The sequence below is a fragment of the Pristiophorus japonicus genome, chromosome Y (assembly GCF_044704955.1).
Source record: "Pristiophorus japonicus isolate sPriJap1 chromosome Y, sPriJap1.hap1, whole genome shotgun sequence".
In the NCBI taxonomy this organism is placed as follows: domain Eukaryota; kingdom Metazoa; phylum Chordata; class Chondrichthyes; family Pristiophoridae; genus Pristiophorus; species Pristiophorus japonicus.
Genome location: NC_092011.1, coordinates 39,219,924 through 39,240,761, shown reverse-complemented (window position 1 = coordinate 39,240,761; position 20,838 = coordinate 39,219,924). Strand labels below are relative to the sequence as shown.

Here is a 20,838-nt window from a genome sequence, read left to right as displayed (position 1 = left end):
ATGTCCATCCCCCGAATGATCCCGGGGCGGCCTTTCCCGTACACCAGGAACAGCTCGTGGTCGGGCTCTGGGGAAAAGGAATCGCAGATATAATCACACCGCATCGTGGGAGACCATTCGGCCCATCGTTGCCTGAGTCGGCTCTGTGAAAGAGTGACCCCAATCAGTCCCACTCCCCCCACACTGCCTCGATTTCCAGGGCCGAACAAAAAGATAAAGCAATAGAATTGTGATTGATACTGACCCTGAAATGAGCTTCCGGCCACATACCCGCAGCATAACTAAACCCGCCTGTTTCCACCCTCCGTCACATCGCCCGTCTACGCCCCCTGCCTCAGCTCATCCGCTGCTGAAACCGTCATCCGTGCCTCTGTTCCCTCCAGAATTGACTATTCCAACGCACTCCTGGCCGGCCTCCCACATTCTACCCGACGTAAACTAGAGGTGATCCAAAACTCGGCTGTCCCCGTATCCTAACTCTCACCGAGTCCCGCTCACCCATCACCTCCTGTGCTCGCTGACCCCGTGTCCTAACTCACACCGAGTCCCGCTCACCCATCACCCCCTGTGCTCACTGACCCCGTGTCCTAACTCGCACCGAGTCCCGCTCACCCATCACCCCCTGTGCTCACTGACCCCGTGTCCTAACTCGCACCGAGTCCCACTCACCCATCACCCCCTGTGCTCACTGACCCCGTGTCCTAACTCGCACCGAGTCCCACTCACCCATCACCCACTGTGCTCACTGACCCCGTGTCCTAACTCACACCGAGTCCCGCTCACCCATCACCCCCTGTGCTCGCTGACCTACATTGGCTCCCGGTTGAACAACGCCTCGATTTCAAAATTCTCATCCTGGTTTTCAAATCCCTCCATGAGCTCCTCGTCCCTTCCCTATCTCTGTAACCTCCTCCAGCCCCCTACACCCCTCCCCATCTCTGTAACCTCCTCCAGCCCGTACATCCCTCCCCATCTCTGCAATCTCCTCCAGCCCCTGCACCCCTCCCTATCTCTGTAACCCCCTCCAGCCCATACACCCCTCCCTATCTCTGTAATCTTGAGGAGGGGGAGGGGGAGAGAGAGAGAGAGAGAGAGAGAGCGAGCGAGAGAGGGGGGGAGGGAGAGCGAGAGAGGGGGGGAGGGAGAGCGAGAGAGGGGGGTAGGGAGAGCGAGAGAGGGGGGTAGGGAGAGCGAGAGAGGGGGGGGAGGGAGAGCGAGAGAGGGGGGGGAGGGAGAGCGAGAGAGGGGGGGAGGGAGAGCGAGAGAGGGGGGGGAGGGAGAGCGAGAGAGGGGGGGGAGGGAGAGCGAGAGAGGGGGGGGAGGGAGAGCGAGAGAGGGGGGGGAGGGAGAGCGAGAGAGGGGGGGGAGGGAGAGCGAGAGAGGGGGGGGAGGGAGAGCGAGAGAGGGGGGGGAGGGAGAGCGAGAGAGGGGGGGAGGGAGAGCGAGAGAGGGGGGGAGGGAGAGCGAGAGAGGGGGGGAGGGAGAGCGAGAGAGGGGGGGGAGGGAGAGCGAGAGAGGGGGGGGAGGGAGAGCGAGAGAGGGGGGGGAGGGAGAGCGAGAGAGGGGGGGGAGGGAGAGCGAGAGAGGGGGGGAGGGAGAGCGAGAGAGGGGGGGAGGGAGAGCGAGAGAGGGGGGGAGGGAGAGCGAGAGAGGGGGGGAGGGAGAGCGAGAGAGGGGGGGAGGGAGAGCGAGAGAGGGGGGGAGGGAGAGCGAGAGAGGGGGGGAGGGAGAGCGAGAGAGGGGGGGAGGGAGAGCGAGAGAGGGGGGGAGGGAGAGCGAGAGAGGGGGGGAGGGAGAGCGAGAGAGGGGGGGAGGGAGAGCGAGAGAGGGGGGGGAGGGAGAGAGAGAGAGGGGGGGATGGAGAGCGAGGGAGGGGGGATGGAGAGCGAGAGAGGGGGGGAGGGAGAGCGAGAGAGGGGGGAGGGAGAGCGAGAGAGGGGGGAGGGAGAGCGAGAGAGGGGGGAGGGAGAGCGAGAGAGGGGGGATGGAGAGCGAGAGAGGGGGGGAGGGGGGGATGGAGAGCGAGGGAGGGGGGGATGGAGAGCGAGAGAGGGGGGATGGAGGGCGAGGGAGGGGGGGATGGAGAGCGAGGGAGGGGGGGATGGAGAACGAGGGAGGGGGGGATGGAGAGCGAGGGAGGGGGGGATGGAGAGCGAGGGAGGGGGGGATGGAGAGCGAGGGAGGGGGGATGGAGAGCGAGGGAGGGGGGATGGAGAGCGAGGGAGGGGGGATGGAGAGCGAGGGAGGGGGGATGGAGAGCGAGGGAGGGGGGATGGAGAGCGAGGGAGGGGGGGATGGAGAGCGAGAGAAAGGTGGAGGGAGGGAGAAAGGTGGAGGGAGGGAGAGAGAGAGACAGAGAGGGGGTAGGGAGAGAGGAAGAGCAGGGGAGCGGGAGAAGATATTAAGAGAATGAATGAGCTAAGCCCTGATGTGAACGGAGGCTGGGTTTGACAACACAGGCTGATGTTGTGTTTCTGAACCTGAATGAACCCACCCTTGGCTCACAGCCAAGCTCCCTCAGAGCTGTAACTCTACTCTGCAGTTAATGCCAACATCAATCAAAACGCAACACTGAAGTTGGATTACAGCTTTAAACGATTAGTTTTGTCAGTACTGAGGGAGCACCGCACTGTCGGAGGGGCAGTACTGAGGGAGTGCCGCACTGTCGGAGGGGCAGTACTGAGGGAGCGCCGCACTGTCGGAGGGGCGGTACTGAGGGAGCGCCGCACTGTCGGAGGGGCGGTACTGACGGAGCGCCGCACTGTCGGAGGGGCAGTACTGAGGGAGCGCCGCACTGTCGGAGGGGCAGTACTGAGGGAGCGCCGCAGTGTCGGAGGGGCAGTACTGAGGGAGCGCCGTACTGTCGGAGGGGCGGTACTGAGGGAGCGCCGCACTGTCGGAGGGGCGGTACTGAGGGAGCGCCGCACTGTCGGAGGGGCAGTACTGAGGGAGCCCCGCACTGTCGGAGGGGCGGTACTGAGGGAGCGCCGCACTGTCGGAGGGGCAGTACTGAGGGAGCACCGCATTGTCGGAGGGGCAGTACTGAGGGAGCACCGCACTGTCGGAGGGGCAGTACTGAGGGAGCGCCGCACTGTCGGAGGGGCGGCGTCTTTCAAATGAGACGTTAAACCGAGGCCCCGTCTGCCCTCTCGGGTGGATGTAAAAGATCCCGGGGCCACTATTTGGAAGAGCAGGGGGAGTTCTCCCCGGTGTCCTGGGGCCAATATTTATCCCTCGACCAACATCACTAAAACAGATGATCTGGTCATTATCACATCGCTGTGTGTGGGAGCTTGCTGTGCGCTAATTGCCGATTCCCACATTACAACAGTGACTACAGAATTAAAGAAAAAGTACTTCATTGGCTGTGAAGCACTTTGGGACGTCCGGAGGTGGTGAATTGAGCAAAGTGCAAGGCATTTCTTGAGCTCGGCTTTGAACAAAAGCTTGTGTTTGCGGTTTGGCACTGGAAGGGTTATCTGTTCTCGTGTGACGGAGCTCAATCCCAATGTAAATGAACCGCTTGCTCCCTGGGTCAGCATTCTCTCCTGCTTTACAATTAAAGCACTCAGTTACGGGCAGCGGGGAAAGGGCATTTTCTAATGAACTAATTTAAATTTATTCGCAAGGCCCTTCTAACGCAGCTGTGGCCAGACGCTGGCAGCACGTTGCATCACACGTCGCTCGTTCCCTGTTGGCAGCAGACCAGCGTGCCAGACAAGTGCTGCCTGCAACCACCACACATTAAAACCTGCTGATTACCCGGCATTTGTGAGGGGGGGGGGGGAGAGACATAGGCACGCAGTCACACAGACACGCAGTCACACAGAGGGGCTGGGGGGGGTAGAGAGAGAGAGAGAGACGGGGAGCGAGAGAGACGGGGAGCGAGAGAGACGGGGAGCGAGAGAGAGACAAGAGACAGAATCTCTATGGCTAAGTGTGCAGGTTACCCCCATGAATGAGATTTAACTGCCAAGCTGAACAGCCTCCTCCTGTTCCTGTTCACTGAGCCCCCATCGCACCTCGAGCCTGTTACATTAGGAACAGGAGGAGGCCGTTCAGCCCCTCGAGCCTGTTACATTAGGAACAGGAGGAGGCCGTTCAGCCCCTCGAGCCTGTTACATTAGGAACAGGAGGCCACCCAGCCCCTCGAGCCTGTTACATTAGGAACAGGAGGAGGCCATTCAGCCCCTCGAGCCTGTTACATTAGGAACAGGAGGAGGCCGTTCAGCCCCACGAGTCTGTTACATTAGGAACAGGAGGAGCCCATTCAGCCCCTCGAGCCTGTTACATTAGGAACAGGAGGAGGCCCATTCAGCCCCTCGAGCCTGTTACATTAGGAACAGGAGGAGGCCGTTCAGACCCTCGAGCCTGTTACATTAGGAACAGGAGGGGGCCATTCAGCCCCTCGAGCCTGTTACATTAGGAACAGGAGGAGGCCATTCAGCCCCTCGAGTCTGTTACATTAGGAACAGGAGGAGGCCGTTCAGCCCCTCGAGCCTGTTACATTAGGAACAGGAGGAGGCCGTTCAGCCCCTCGAGCCCGATCTGCAATTCAATGCGATGATGACCGATCTGGCTCTCTGTCCCTCGATCACTCACCTGGCAGAAATCTATGGATCTCATTCATTAAAATTTTCAATTCACCACCAAACAATCACACCCTTTTTAGAGAAAGAGTTCTCAATTTTCACTTCAGTTCGAGTTGTCCAATTCCTAGATTTAAAGTCCAACCACCATTTCTTTATAGTTCAACAGGAATTTCACAACAGCTGCGGGTAATCACATCATCTTACATTTATATAGTACCTTTGCCGTCGTGAAACATCCCAAGGTGCTTCACAGGAACGTAAATCCGGCAGAAATCGGACACCGAGCCGCAGGAGGAGATATTAGGGACAGGTGACCAAAAGATTGGTCAAAGAGGGAGGTTTTAAAAAAGCGTCTTAAAGGAGGAGAGAGAGGTAGAGAGGTTTAGGGAGGGAGTTCCAGAGCTTGGGGCCCAGGCAACAGAAGGCACGGCCACCGATGGTGGAGCGATTATAATCAGGGATGTTCAGGAGGGCAGAATTAGAGGAGTGCAGAGATCTCGGGGGGGTTGTGGGGCTGGAGGGGGTTACAGAGATCAGGAGGGGTGTAGGGGGCTGGAGGGGGTTACAGAGATAGGGAGGGGTGTAGGGGCTGGAGGAGGTTACAGAGATAGGGAGGGGTGTAAGGGGCTGGAGGAGGTTACAGAGATAGGGAGGGGTGTAGGGGGCTGGAGGGGGTTACAGAGATAGGGAGGGGTGTAGGGGCTGGAGGAGGTTACAGAGATAGGGAGGGGTGTAGGGGCTGGAGGAGGTTACAGAGATAGGGAGGGGTGTAGGGGCTGGAGAGGGTTACAGAGATAGGGAGGGGTATAGGGGCTGGAGGAGGTTACAGAGATAGGGAGGGGTGTAAGGGGCTGGCAGTTACAGAGGTAGGGAGGGGTGTAGGGGCTGGAGGAGGTTACAGAGATAGGGAGGGGTGTAGGGGCTGGAGGAGGTTACAGAGATAGGGAGGGGTGTAAGGGGCTGGAGGAGGTTACAGAGATAGGGAGGGGTGTAGGGGCTGGAGGAGGTTACAGAGATAGGGAGGGGTGTAGGGGCTGGAGGAGGTTACAGAGATAGGAAGGGGTGTAGGGGCTGGAGAGGGTTACAGAGATAGGGAGGGGTGTAGGGGTTGGAGGAGGTTACAGAGATAGGAAGGGGTGTAGGGGCTGGAGGAGGTTACAGAGATAGGAAGGGGTGTAGGAGCTGGAGAGGGTTACAGAGATAGGGAGGGGGGAGGAGGCCATGGAGGGATTTGAAAACAAGGATGGATAATTTTGAAATTGAGGTGTTGCTTAACCGGGAGCCAATGTAGGTCAGCGAGCACAGGGGGTGATGGGCGAGTGGGACTCGGTGCGAGTTAGGACACGGGGTCAGCAAGCACAGGGGGTGATGGGTGAGTGTGACTCGGTGCGAGTTAGGACACGGGGTCAGTGAGCACAGGGGGTGATGGGTGAGTGGGACTCGGTGCGAGTTAGGACACGGGGTCAGTGAGCACAGGGGGTGATGGGTGAGTGTGACTCGGTGTGAGTTAGGACACGGGGTCAGTGAGCACAGGCGGTGATGGGTGAGTGGGACTGGGTGTGAGTTAGGACACGGGGGCAGTGAGCACAGTGGGTGATGGGTGAGTGGGACTCGGTGTGAGTTAGGACACGGGGCAGTGAGCAGAGGGGGTGATGGGTGAGCGGGACTCGGTGCGAGTTAGGACACGGGAGGCAGCGAGCACATGGGGTGATGGGTGAGCGGGACTCGGTGCGAGTTGGGACACAGGGGCAGCTGAGTTTTGGATCACCTTTAGTTTACGTCGGGTAGAATGTGGGAGGCCAGCCAGGAGTGTGTTGGAATAGTCAAGTCTGGTGGGAACAAAGGTACGGGTGAGGGTTTCAGCAGCGGATGAGCTGAGGCAGTGGGTGGAGACAGGCGATGTTACGGATTAGATGCAGGAAGAATGTTCCCAATGTTAGGGAAGTCCAGAACCAGGGGTCACAGTCTAAGGATAAGGGGTAAGCCATTTAGGACCGAGATGAGGAGAAACTTCTTCACCCAGAGTGGTGAACCTGTGGAATTCCCTACCACAGAAAGTTGTTGGGGCCAGTTCGTTAGATATATTCAAAAGGGAGTTAGATGTGGCCCTTACGGCTAAAGGTATCAAGGGGTATGGAGAGAAAGCAGGAATGGGGTACTGAAGTTGCATGATCAGCCATGATCATATTGAATGGTGGTGCAGGCTCGAAGGGCCGAATGGCCTACTCCTGCACCTATTTTCTATGTTATACACGTCACAGCTTCATAATATATGGGCTGTGGACAATTAAATCAAAAAGTGCTGGAAATACACGGCAAGTTTGTCAGCAGGCAGACAGAAAGAAGGCAAGTTTGTTTTGGATAAAGACTCTCGTTCGAAATCAATGTTAAAGGGTCTCCCATAAAACAGTTACCTGCCTCCCTCCAGGGCACAAGGGATGACGATTAACTCCTGGATGTGCCCGCCGCGGGTTGTGGCAACTTACTTTTACAGGACTTGCCGTCACTGCCCAGGCTGAAGCCAGACCGACAGCGGCAAGTGCGCGACTTGTGACTGTTCCCCAGCAAGCAGATATCCGAGCAGCCCCCAGGTTTGTTGAACTGGTCTGGCTCACAGGCATGGCTTCGCACTGGAACACAGCAAAAACACACACACTTTAACTTAACACACCTCGTCCGTGATGTACAGCCAGCTTCGTGATATAGAGTGCGCAAAGATTTGTCAGATGGAGTATAATGTTGGAACGTGTGAGGTCACGCACTTTGGCAGAAAAAAAAAATCAAGTTATTATTTAAATGGAGAAAGATTGCAAAGTGCTGCAGTGCAGCGGGACCTGGGGGTTACTTGTACATGAAACACAAAAGGTTAGTATGCAGGTACAGCGGAGGAGAGGAGGAGGTCGGGGCGGAGGAGATTTACCAGGATGTTGTACTGGAGAGGGTACAGAGGAGATTTACCAGGATATTGCACTGGAGAGGGTACAGAGGAGATTTACCAGGATATTGCACTGGAGAGGGTACAGAGGAGATTTACCAGGATATTGCACTGGAGAGGGTACAGAGGAGATTTACCAGGATGTTGCACTGGAGAGGGTACAGAGGAGATTTACCAGGATGTTGCACTGGAGAGGGTACAGAGGAGATTTACCAGGATATTGCACTGGAGAGGGTACAGAGGAGATTTACCAGGATATTGCACTGGAGAGGGTACAGAGGAGATTTACCAGGATGTTGTACTGGAGAGGGTACAGAGGAGATTTACCAGGATATTGCACTGGAGAGGGTACAGAGGAGATTTACCAGGATATTGCACTGGAGAGGGTACAGAGGAGATTTACCAGGATATTGCACTGGAGAGGGTACAGAGGAGATTTACCAGGATGTTGCACTGGAGAGGGTACAGAGGAGATTTACCAGGATGTTGCACTGGAGAGGGTGCAGAGGAGATTTACCAGGATGTTGCACTGGAGAGGGTACAGAGGAGATTTACCAGGATATTGCACTGGAGAGGGTACAGAGGAGATTTACCAGGATGTTGCACTGGAGAGGGTACAGAGGAGATTTACCAGGATGTTGCACTGGAGAGGGTACAGAGGAGATTTACCAGGATGCTGCCAGGACTGGAGAATCTTAGCGATGAGAAAAGATTAGACAGGCTGGGTTTTTTTTTTGGAACAGGTGCAGTACTGAGGGAGAGCCGCACTGTCGGAGGGGCAGTACTCAGGGTGTTGTTTTCGTGGAACAGAGGAGGTCGAGGGGAGAAAGTAAAATAATTGGATTTATATAGCGCCTTTCGACCCTCAGGACGTCCCAAAGCGCTTTTCAGCTAGTGAAATAGTTTTTGGAGTGTAGTCACTGTTCTAATGTAAGAAACGCAGCAGCCAATTTGCACACAGCAAGCTCCCACAAACAGCAATGTGATTATGACCCACATCATGTTTTTTTTTAATCTTGATTGAGGTATAAATATTGGCCCCGTGACACTGGGGAGAACTTCTCCTGCTCTTCTTCCAAATACTGACCATAGTATCTCCTCATCAATCAATGATTATTTTGTTAATTGTTAATCTATGAAAATCCTTGATCATTTGGAATACCTCTAGCTATGCAGTACTGAGGGAGCGTCGCACTGTCGGAGGGGCGGTACTGAGGGAGCGCCGCACTGTCGGAGGGGCGGTACTGAGGGAGCGCCGCACTGTCGGAGGGGCGGTACTGAGGGAGCGCCGCACTGTCGGAGGGGCGGTACTGAGGGAGCGCCGCACTGTCGGAGGGGCGGTCTTTCAGGTGAGACATTAAACAAAGTTCCCATCTGCCCTCTCAGGTGGATGTAAAATATCCCGGGGCCACTATTTGGAAGAAGAGCAGGGGGAGTTCTCCCCGGTGTCCTGGGGCGAATATTTATCCCTCGACCAACATCACTAAAAAAACCCAGATGATCTGGGTCATTATCACACAGCTGCATGCGGGAGCTTACAACATCAACCACACTTTAAAAGTAGTTCATTAGTTGTGCCGCACTTTGGGACGTCCGGAGATGTTGAAAGGGGTTGTTGCAATGTAAGTTTTTGAATGTTTTGCTCGGGGAGGTGGAGAGCAGACAAACCTCAGGTGCTGGCTCAGCAGAAAAGCTGGTCCCAGTTGGCAGTTTTGAGAGTCAGTAATACACTGATGATCTCACAGTTTCATTTCCCCTACTGCCATGAACGCCTTGACGCATTGCTCCGTGTTTTCGTAAACCCAAATTAAGGAAGCTTTAAGATTTGGCACACGCTTAAATTCGCCCCCACCGCACACAGGCTGGGGATGTCGGCCTGAGGAAGAGTGTGTTCGAAGACCAGGATCACAAACCCGGCGCCAGGCTCACGGTCTACAGAGCAGTGGTGATACGCGCTCTCCTGTATGGCTCAGAGACATGGACTACGTACAGCAAGCACCTCAAATCACTGGAGAAGTAACAACAACGATGTCTCTGCAAATCCATTGGCAGGAAATCATCATCGGCAGACCCTCGGAATCGAGGAAGACTTGCTTCCACTCTAACAATGAGTCCTTAGGTGGCTGAACAGTCCAATACGGGAACCACAGTCCCTGTCACAGGTGGGACAGATAGACGTTGAGGGAAGGGGAGGGTGGGACTGGTTTGCCACACGCTCCTTCCGCTGCCTGCGCTTGGTTTCTGCACGCTCTCGGCGACGAGACTCGAGGTGCTCAGCGCCCTCCCGGATGCACTTCCTCCACTTAGGGCGGACTGGTCTTTGGGCCAGGGACTCCCAGGTGTCGGTGGGGGTGTTGCACTTTATCAGGGAGGCTTTGAGGGTGGTCCCTTGTAACGTTTCCTCTGCCCACCTTTGGCTCGTTTGCTCGTGAAGGAGTTCCGAGTCGAGCGCTTGCTTTGGGGAGTCTCGTGTCTGGGGCATGCGGACAATGTGGCTCGCTCCAATGGACCGACGTTAGCGTCCTCGACTAGGCCAACATCCCCGGCATCGAAGCACTGACCACACTCGACCAGCTCCGCTGGGCAGGGCCACATTGTCCGCATGGTCCCCAGACACGAGACTCCCAAAGCAAGCGCTCTACTCGGAAATTCTACACGGCAAACGAGCCAAAGGTGAGCAGAGGAAACGTTACAAGGGACCACCCTCAAAGCCTCCTTGGAAAAAATGGAACTTCCCACTGAGACCTGGGAATCCCTGGCCCAAGACTGCTCAAAGTGGAGGAGAAGCATCCGGGAAGGCGCCAAACACCTCGAGTCGCTTTGCCGGGAGCGCGCGGAAGCCAAGCGCAAACAGCAGAAGGGGCGCACGACAACCCAGGCACCCCACTCACCCGTCCCTCCCTCCAACCAGCGTCTGCCCCAGACACCGCCTGTGACAGAGACTGTGGGTCCCACATTGGTCTCATTGGTCACCTGAGAACTCAGTGTTAGTGTGGGAGCAAGTCATCCTCGACTCCGGGGGTCTGCCTCAGAAGTGAAGACCCCACACAATCACACAGACACTTCTCAATGTGAGGGATTAACACCTCATTATTTATCTTCACCGTGCCTGGGTCAAGGTTCAAAATACAACAGTGTTAATCCCCCCGTTTGACATGTTTGAAGGAAACATGAATCTTCTTAAACTAAAGCGGCTTAACGACTAAAAACTTCACTCATCGCGTCTCCTGTCAAATGCCGTGTCTTTTAACGACAACCTGTACTGACACAGTGGCTTCGAATCAGAGAACGGTCACAGCACAGGAGGGAGGCCATTCGGCCCCTCGATCCCGTGCCGACACACAGCCAGTCCCACTCCCCCGCCCTTTCCCCGTAGCCCTGCCAATATTTATCCTTCAGGAACTTACCCAACTCTTCGTTTGAAAGCCACGATTGAGTCTGCCTCCCCCGCCCTCTCGGGCAGCGCATTCCAGATCCTAACCACTCGCTGCGGGAAACAAGTTTTTCCAACGTGTCGCCTTTGGTTCTTCTGCCAATTGCCTTAAATCTGTATCCTCTGGTTCTCGACCCTTCCACCAATGGGAACAGTTTCTCTCTCTCTACTCTGTCCGGATCCCTTGTGATTGTGAACACCTCAATCAAATCTCCCCTCAACCTTCTCTGCTCCGAGGAGAACAACCCCAGCTTCTCCAGTCTCCCCACGTCACTGAAGTCTCTCATCCCCTGGGACCATTCTGGTCAATCTCCCTCTGTACCCTCTCCCAGGCCTTCACATCCTCCCTAAAGTACGGTGTTCAGAATTGGACACAATACTCCGGTTGAGGCAGAACAAGTGATTTATACAGGTTCATCATAATTTCCCCGCTTCTGTACTCTATTGCCTCTAGTTATGAAGCCCAGGATGCCGTAAGCTTTTTTTAACCGCTTTCTCAACCTGCCCTGCCATCTTCAACGATCTGTGCACATATACCCCCAGGTCTCTCTGTTCATGCACCCCCTTTAGGAGTGTACCCTTTAGTTTATATTGTCTCTCCTCGTCCTTCAAACCAAAATGTATCACTTCGCACTTTTCAGCGTTAAACTTCATCTGCCATTTGCCCGCCCATGTCTCCAGCCTGTTTGTGACTTCCTGGTCTATCCCTCTCTCCTCATTGTTCACTATACTTCCAACTTTTGTGTCATCTGCACATTTTGAAATTGTGCCCTGTACACGACCCATCCAAGTCATTAACATATAACAAGAAAAGTGGTCCCAGTACCGATCCCTGGGGAACACCACTGTATACCTTGCTCCAGTCCGAGAAACAACCGTTCACCACTACTCTCTGCTTCCCGTCACTGAGCCAATCTCGTATTCCATGCTGCCACTGTCCATTTTATCCCATGGGCTCCAACTTTGCTGCAAGCCTATTATGTGGCACGCCTTTTGGAAATCCATGTATACCACGTCAACCGCATTGCGTTCATCAACCCTCTCTGTTACCTCATCAAAACACTCAATCAAGCTGGTTAAACATGATTTGCCTTGAACAATTCCTTGCTGGCTTTCCTTAATTCATCCACACTTGTTCAAGTGACTCTTAACTTTCCCGCGATTATGGTTTCTAAATGCATCCCCATAGTGAGACATCCCACAGCGCTTTCACAGGAGTGTTATCAAACAAAATTTCACACCGAGCCACATTCGGAGATGTTAGGCCAGGTAAAGGAGAGAAAAACTGGGACTTATGTAGCACCATACACGACCACTGGACATCTCAAAGGTGACCAGAAGCTTGGTTGAAGAGGTAGGTTTTAAGGAGCGTTTTTAAAAAAAAAAGAGGAAAAAGAGAGAGAGGCGGAGAGGTTTAGGGAGGGAATTCCAGAACTTTGGGGATCGGGAGACTGATGGTGGAGTGATGGAAATCAGCCGGGGTGGGAGGGGGGGGGGGTGATGCACAGGAGGTCAGAAGATAAAATACTTACAAGGTTAAGGGAAACACAAAAGGTTAGTGTGCAGGTACAGCAAGTGATCAGGAAGGCCAATGGTATCTTGGCCTTTATTGCAAAGGGGATGGAGTATAAAAGCAGGGAAGTCTTGCTCCAGTTATACAGGGTATTGGTGAGGCCACACCTGGAGTACTGCGTACAGCTTTGGTTTCCATATTTACGAAAGGATATACTTGCTTTGGAGGCAGTTCAGAGAAGGTTCACTCGGTTGATTCCAGGGATGAGGGCGTTGACTTATGAGGAAAGGTTGAGTAGGTTGGGCCTCTACTCATTGGAATTCAGAAGAATGAGAGGTGATCTTATCGAAACGTATAAGATTATGAGGGGGCTCGACAAGGTGGATGCAGAGAGGATGTTTCCACTGATGGGGGAGACTAGAACTAGGGGGCATGGTCTTAGAATAAGGGGCCGCCCATTTAAAACTGAGATGAGGAGGAATTTCTTCTCTCTGAGGGTTGTAAATCTGTGGAATTCTCTGCCCCAGAGAGCTGTGGAGGCTGGGACATTGAATATATTTAAGGTGGAGATAGACAGATGTTTGAGCGATAAGGGAGTGAAGGGTTATGGGGAGCGGGCGGGGAAGTGGAGCTGAGTCCATGATCGGATCAGCCATGATCGTATTAAATGGCGGAGCAGGCTCGAGGGGCCGAATGGCCTACTCCTGCTCCTATTTCTTATGTTCTCATGGGAACTGAGGGAAATCCTTATTAGTCAGGAAATTGTGTTGGGTTAATTGATGGGATTGAAGGCCGATAAATCCCCAGGGTCTGATGGACTGCATCCCAGAGTACTTAAGGAGGTGGCCTTGGAAATAGCGGATGCATTGACAGTCATTTTCCAGCATTCCATAGACTCTGGATCAGTTCCTATCAAGTGGAGGGTAGCCAATGTAACCCCACTTTTTAAAAAAGGATGGAGAGAGAAAACAGGGAATTATAGACCAGTCAGCTTGACATCGGTAGTGGGTAAAATAAGAACATAAGAATTAGGAACAGGATTAGGCCATCTAGCCCCTCGAGCCTGCTCCGCCATTCAACAAGAGCATGGCTGATCTGGCCGTGGACTCAGCTCCACTTACCCACCCGCTCCCCGTAACCCTTAATTCCCTTATTGGTTAAAAATCTATCTATCTGTGACTTGAATACATTCGATGAGCTAGCCTCAACTGCTTCCTTGGGCAGAGAATTCCACAGATTCACAACCCTCTTGGAGAAGAAATTCCTTCTCAACTCGGTTTTAAATTGGCTCCCCCGTATTTTGAGGCTGTTCCCCCTAGTTCTAGTCTCCCCGACCAGTGGAAACAACCTCTCTGCCTCGATCTTGTCTATCCCTTTCATTATTTTAAATGTTTCTATAAGATCACCCCTCATCCTTCTGAACTCCAACGAGTAAAGACCCAGTCTACTCAATCTATCATCATAAGGTAACCCCCTCATCTCCGGAATCAGCCGAGTGAATCGTCTCTGTACCCCCTCCAAAGCCAGTGTATCCTTCCTTAAGTAAGGTGACCAAAACTGCACGCAGTACTCCAGGTGCGGCCTCACCAATACCCTGTACAGTTGCAGCAGGACCTCCCTGCTTTTGTACTCCATCCCTCTCGCAATGAAGGCCAACATCCCATTCACCTTCCTGATTACCTGCTGCACCTGCAAACTAACTTTTTGGGATTCATGCACAAGGACCTCCAGGTCCCTCTGCACCTCAGCATGTTGTAATTTCTCCCCATTCAAATAATATTCCCTTTTACTGTTTCTTTTCCCAAGGTGGATGACCTCATACTTTCTGACATTGTATTCCATCTGCCAAATATGAGCCCATTCGCTTAACCTATCTAAATCTCTTTGCAGCCTCTCTGTGTCCTCTACACAACCCGCTTTCCCACTAATCTTTGTGTCATCTGCAAATTTTGTTACACTACACTCTGTCCCCTCTTCCAGGTCATCTATGTATATTGTAAACAGTTGTGGTCCCAGCACCGATCCCTGTGGCACACCACTAACCACCGATTTCCAACCCGAAAAGGACCAATTTATCCCGACTCTCTGCTTTCTGTTAGCCAGCCAATTCTCGATCCATGCTAATACATTTCCACTGACTCCGTGTACCTTTATCTTCTGCAGTAACCTTTTGTGTGGCACCTTATCGAATGCCTTTTGAAAATCTAAATACACCACATCCATTGGTACACCTCTATCCACCATGCTCATTATATCCTCAAAGAATTCCAGTAAATCAGTTAAACATGATTAGTTAAACTAACCGGCCTATAGTTACCTGCCTTTTGCCTGCCCCCTTTTTTAAACAGAGGCATTACATTAGCTGCTTTCCGCTAGTACCTCCCCAGAGTCCAGAGAATTTTGGTAGATTATAACGAATGCATCTGCTATAACTTCCACCATCTCTTTTAATACCCTGGGATGCATTTCATTAGGACCAGGACCAAATGATGGAATCAATTATTAAGGATGTCATAGCAGTGCATTTGGAAAGAGGTGACATGATAGGTCCAAGTCAGCATGGATTTGTGAAAGGAAAATCATGCTTGACAAATCTTCTGGAATTTTTTGAGGATGTTTCCAGTAGAGTGGACAAGGGAGAACCAGTTGATGTGGTGTATTTGGACTTTCAGAAGGCTTTCGACAAGGTCCCACACAAGAGATTAATGTGCAAAGTTAAAGCACATGGGATTGGGGGTAGTGTGCTGACGTGGATTGAGAACTGGTTGTCAGACAGGAAGCAAAGAGCAGGAGTAAATGGGTACTTTTCAGAATGGCAGGCAGTGACTAGTGGGGTACCACAAGGTTCTGTGCTGGGGCCCCAGCTGTTTACATTGTACATTAATGATTTAGACGAGGGGATTAAATGTAGTATCTCCAAATTTGCGGATGACACTAAGTTGGGTGGCAGTGTGAGCTGCGAGGAGGATGCTATGAGGCTGCAGAGTGACTTGGATAGGTTAGGTGAGTGGGCAAATGCATGGCAGATGAAGTATAATGTGGTTAAATGTGAGGTTATCCACTTTGGTGGTAAAAACAGAGAGGCAGACTATTATCTGAATGATGACAGATTAGGAAAAGGGGAGGTGCAACAAGACCTGGGTGTCATGGTACATCAGTCATTGAAGGTTGGCATGCAGGTACAGCAGGCGGTTAAGAAAGCAAATGGCATGTTGGCCTTCATAGCGAGGGGATTTGAGTACAGGGGCAGGGAGGTGTTCCTACAGTTGTACAGGGTCTTGGTGAGGCCACACCTGGAGTATTGTGTACAGTTTTGGTCTCCTAACTTGAGGAAGGACATTCTTGCTATTGAGGGAGTGCAGCGAAGGTTCACCAGACTGATTCCCGGGATGGTGGGACTGACCTAGCAAGAAAGACTGGATCAACTGGGCTTGTATTCACTGGAGTTCAGAAGAATGAGAGGGGACCTCATAGAAACGTTTAAAATTCTGATGGGTTTAGACAGATTAGATGCAGGAAGAATGTTCCCAATGTTGGGGAAGTCCAGAACCAGAGGTCACAGTCTAAGGATAAGGGGTAAGCCATTTAGGACCGAGATGCGGAGAAACTTCTTCACCCAGAGAGTTGTTGAGGCCAATTCACTAAATATATTCAAAAAGGAGTTAGATGTAGTCCTTACTACTCGGGGGATCAAGGGGTATGGCGAGAAAGCAGGAATGGGGTGTGGAAGTTGCATGTTCAGCCATGAACTCATTGAATGGCGGTGCAGGCTCGAAGGGCCGAATGGCCTACTCCTGCACCTATTTTCTATGTTTCTATGAAAGACAGCGGGGGAATGGGACTGATTGGATCGTTCTATCACAGAGTGGTACAGGCACGATAGGACCAATGGCCTCCTTCTGTGCTGTGCGATTCAACCAACAAGAGGACAGCGCTGAGATCTCGGAGCTCTGTAGGGGCTGTAGGAGGGTACAGAGATGGGGAGAGGAGAGGGCAGGAGGGAACTGAAAAATAAATGCAAGTGTTTCATTCTTGGGAGGGTAAGCCACCCAACGATAGAGGGCAAATGAAAATACAATTTTGAGAGATACAAAACTAGGCGTACTCCTGCACTGATCGCCCAAACTTTGTTGGTTCACCAAAGTCTTTCAACTGCTGCCGTTTGCAGAAAAAATGTATATTCTCTCAGCGCAGCAAATAACTATCTCGGCAGGGGAGCCATAACCACATCAAGATTCAAGTTAGCTCAGTGGTTAACACTCTCGCCTCTGGCCCGGAAGGTTGTGGGTTCAAGTCCCACTCCATGGACCCGAGCACATAAAGCTAGGCCAACACTCCCAGTGCAGTACTGAGGGAGCGCCGCGCTATGCTGTCGGAGGGGCAGTACTGAGGGAGCGCCGCGCTATGCTGTCGGAGGGGCAGTGCTGAGGGAGCGCCGCACTGTCGGAGGGCAGTACTGAGGGAGCGCCGCACTGTCGGAGGGGCAGTACTGAGGGAGTGCCACACTGTCGGAGGAGCGGTACTGAGGGAGCGCCGCACTGAGCTGTCGGAGGGGCAGTACTGAGGGAGCGCCGCACTGTGCTGTCGGAGGAGCGGTACTGAGGGAGCGCCGCGCTACGCTGTCGGAGGGGCAGTACTGAAGGGGCGCCACACTGTCGGAGGGGCAGTACTGAGGGAGCGCCGCACTGAGCTGTCGGAGGGGCAGTACTGAGGGAGCGCCGCACTGTGCTGTCGGAGGGGCAGTACTGAGGGAGCGCCGCACTGTCGGAGGGGCAGTACTGAAGGAGCGCCACACTGTCGGAGGGGCAGTACTGAAGGGGCGCCACACTGTCGGAGGGGCAGTACTGAGGGAGCGCCGCACTGAGCTGTCGGAGGGGCAGCACTGAGGGAGTGCCGCACTGTCAGAGGGGCGGTACTGAGGGAGTGCCGCACTGTCGGAGGGGTGGTACTGAGGGAGCGCCGCACTGTCGGAGGGGCAGTACTGAGATGGTTGTGCAAGGTGCAATATAAATCCAAGACTTTTTAAACTTTCCTTTTCCTGATTGTTGGTGACTAACCGAGCTGGGCGAGTCTTCCCGACATGTCTGGAAAGACCGGACTTGCTTCTGAATGTCTGCCTGCTACAGCCCGCTGCCAGTTGTTACACACAAGTCTGAGCATGTAGCTTTGGCTGGGAGCATTATACTGCTGTGGTTCAATGGTCGACAACTCGGCCAGGGCCAACAAACAACAACACTGAACTCTTTCAGCACCGTCGACAATCGGAACATTTCACCACGTGGAAATCAGTCCATTTGGCCCATCGCATCTGTGCTATCTGAAACTTCTCAACCTGGTGTTCAAACCCTCCTCAACCCCACACTCCCTATCTCTGTCACCTCCTCCAGCCCCTACACCCCTCCCTATCTCTGTAACCCCCTCCAGCCCCTACACCCCTCCCTATCTCTGTAACCCCCTCCAGCCCTTACACCCCTCCCTATCTCTGTAACCCTCTCCAGCCCTTACACCCCTCCCTATCTCTGTAACCCCCTCCAGCCCTTACATCCCTCCCGATCTCTGGAACCCCCTCCAGCCCCTACACCCCTCCCTATCTCTGTAACCTCCTCCAGACCCTACACCCCTCCCTATCTCTGTAACCTCCTCCAGCCCTTACACCCCTCCCTATCTCTGTAACCTCCTCCAGACCCTACACCTCTCCCTATCTCTGTAACCTCCTCCAGCCCTTACACCCCTCCCTATCTCTGTAACCCCCTCCAGCCCTACACCCCTCCCGATCTCTGGAACCCCCTCCAGCCCCTACACCCCTCCCTATCTCTGCAACCTCCTCCAGCCCCTACATCCCTCCCTATCTCTGTAACCCCCTCCAGCCCTTACACCCCTCCCTATCTCTGTAACCTCCAGCCCCCTACACCCCTCCCTATCTCTGTAACCCCCTCCAGCCCCACAACCCCCCGAGATGTCTGCACTCCTCTAATTCTGCCCTCCTGACCATCCCTGATTATAATCACTCCACCATCGGTGGCCGTGCCTTCTGTTGCCTGGGCCCCGAGCTCTGGAACTCCCTCCCTAAACCTCCCTTCTTCCTCGCCCCTCTATTACGAGACTACCTGTTTCACCTAGCTTTTGGTCACCTGTTCCAATATAGAATCATTCAAAATTACGACATAGGCCATTCGGCCCATCGCATCTGTGCTGGTCAAAAAAAGAGCTACCCAGCCTTATCCCAGCATCGCTGTAATGCCTGTAGGTCACGGCTGTTTAAGTGTACATCCAAGTATCTTCTAAATACAGAATCACAGAAAATTACTATCTCCTGTTGTGGCTTGGTGTCCAATTCCATTTGATAGATGAAGGAATTGAGTGTAATATCTCCAAGTTTGCAGATGACACTAAGCTGGGTGGCGGTGTGAGCTGTGAGGAGGATGCTAACAGGCTGCAGGGTGACTTGGACAGGTTAGGTGAGTGGGCAAATGCATGGCAGATGCAGTATAATGTGGATAAATGTGAGGTTATCCACTTTGGTGGCAAAAACACGAAGGCAGAATATTATCTGAATGGTGACAGATTAGGAAAAGGGGAGGTGCAACGAGACCTGGGTGTCATGGTACATCAGTCATTGAAGGTTGGCATGCAGGTACAGCAGGCAGTGAAGAAGGCAAATGGCATGTTGGCCTTCATAGCGAGAGGATTTGAGTATAGGAGCAGGGAGGTGTTACTACAGTTGTACAGGGCCTTGGTGAGGCCACACCTTGAATATTGTGTACCGTTTTGGTCTCCTAATCTGAGGAAGGACATTCTTGCTATTGAGGGAGTGCAGCGAAGGTTCACCAGACTGATTCCCGGGATGGCAGGACTGACATATGAAGAAAGACTGGATCGACTCGGCTTATATTCACTGGAATTTAGAAGAATGAGAGGGGATCTCATAGAAACATATAAAATTCTGACGGGATTGGACAGGTTAGATGCAGGAAGAATGTTCCCGATGTTGGGGAAGTCCAGAACCAGGGGACACAGTCTAAGGATAAGGGGTAAGCCATTTAGGACCGAGATGAGGAGAAACTTCTTCACCCAGAGAATTGTGAACCTGTGGAATTCTCTACCACAGAAAGTTGTTGGGGCCAGTTCGTTGGATATATTCAAAAGGGAGTTAGATGTGGCCCTTCCGGCTAAAGGGATCAGGGGGTATGGAGAGAAAGCAGGAATGGGGTACTGAGGGAATGATCAGCCATGATCATATTGAATGGTGGTGCAGGCTCGAAGGGCCGAATGGCCGACTCCTGCACCTAGTTTCTATATTTCTATGATAATTACTCCTGTGAAGTGCCTGGGGTTAAAGGTGTGACATAAATGCACATTGCTGCCGTCTCTCGTGGTTTGTATTTCCTCACCCGCCCACGACCCTACTTTTTCTCAGCGTCCTTTTAATGTTCCTTCTACAAAATATGAATCCACTTTCCTTTTTCACAACTCTCTGTTTCTGGTTCGGAACGTTCATGGCGAAGATGTTTATAGTTCAGGACTCTGTCAAACTGCTGCTCTGAAATCGCTTGCACTGGAAATGTATGAATGAGTCATGGAAATCGTGGCCGAGTGCACACACACATTCATAAATGTGATTGGGGTCAATGACCTCGGGCTGATTTATGGCTGACTGCAAGGCGAGAAGACTTAGCATGGAAGGGAGTTTAACACCAGCGGACATGGATGTGACAGCGCTGGTCTGACCAAGCCCACTTCCATCAGGTGCCAACAATAGCCCTGGTGTCCGGCACACCTCACTGGCAGTCACTGTCGCCTCCGAGGTGGAAGGTTGTGGGTTCGAGCCCCTGACCCCCACAAGAGACTCGAGCACAAAGGGGCGGTACTGAGGGAGCGCCGCACTGCGCTGTCGGAGGGGCAGTACTGAGGGAGCGCCGCACTGCGCTGTCGGAGGGGCAGTACTGAGGGAGCGCCGCACTGCGCTGTCGGAGGGGCGGTACTGAGGGAGCGCCGCACTGCGCTGTCGGAGGGGCGGTACTGAGGGAGCGCCGCACTGCGCTGTCGGAGGGACAGTACTGAGGGAGCACCGCACTGCGCTGTCAGAGGGGCAGTACTGAGGGAGCGCCGCACTGCGCTGTCGGAGGGGCGGTACTGAGGGAGCGCCGCACTGCGCTGTCGGAGGGACAGTACTGAGGGAGCACCGCACTGCGCTGTCAGAGGGGCAGTACTGAGGGAGCGCCGCACTGCGCTGTCAGAGGGGCAGTACTGAGGGAGCGCCGCACTGTCGGAGGGGCAGTACTGAGGGAGCGCCGCACTGTCGGAGGGGCAGTACTGAGGGAGCGCCGCACTGTCGGAGGGGCGGTACTGAGGGAGCGCCGCACTG

The 20,838-nt window shown here is 53.4% G+C and overlaps 1 protein-coding gene across 1 annotated transcript in view; it reads right to left on the bottom strand.

The window, feature by feature from the left end:
* Positions 1-20,838, bottom strand: part of LOC139241096 (low-density lipoprotein receptor-related protein 1-like) — a 440,653-nt gene that overhangs the window by 252,599 nt on the left and 167,216 nt on the right. The window contains 2 exon segments of the mRNA XM_070869785.1: positions 1-67; positions 7,079-7,222. The exon segment at positions 1-67 is cut by the window's left edge and continues 170 nt beyond it. Coding sequence (XP_070725886.1) covers positions 1-67; positions 7,079-7,222 — 211 coding nt within the window.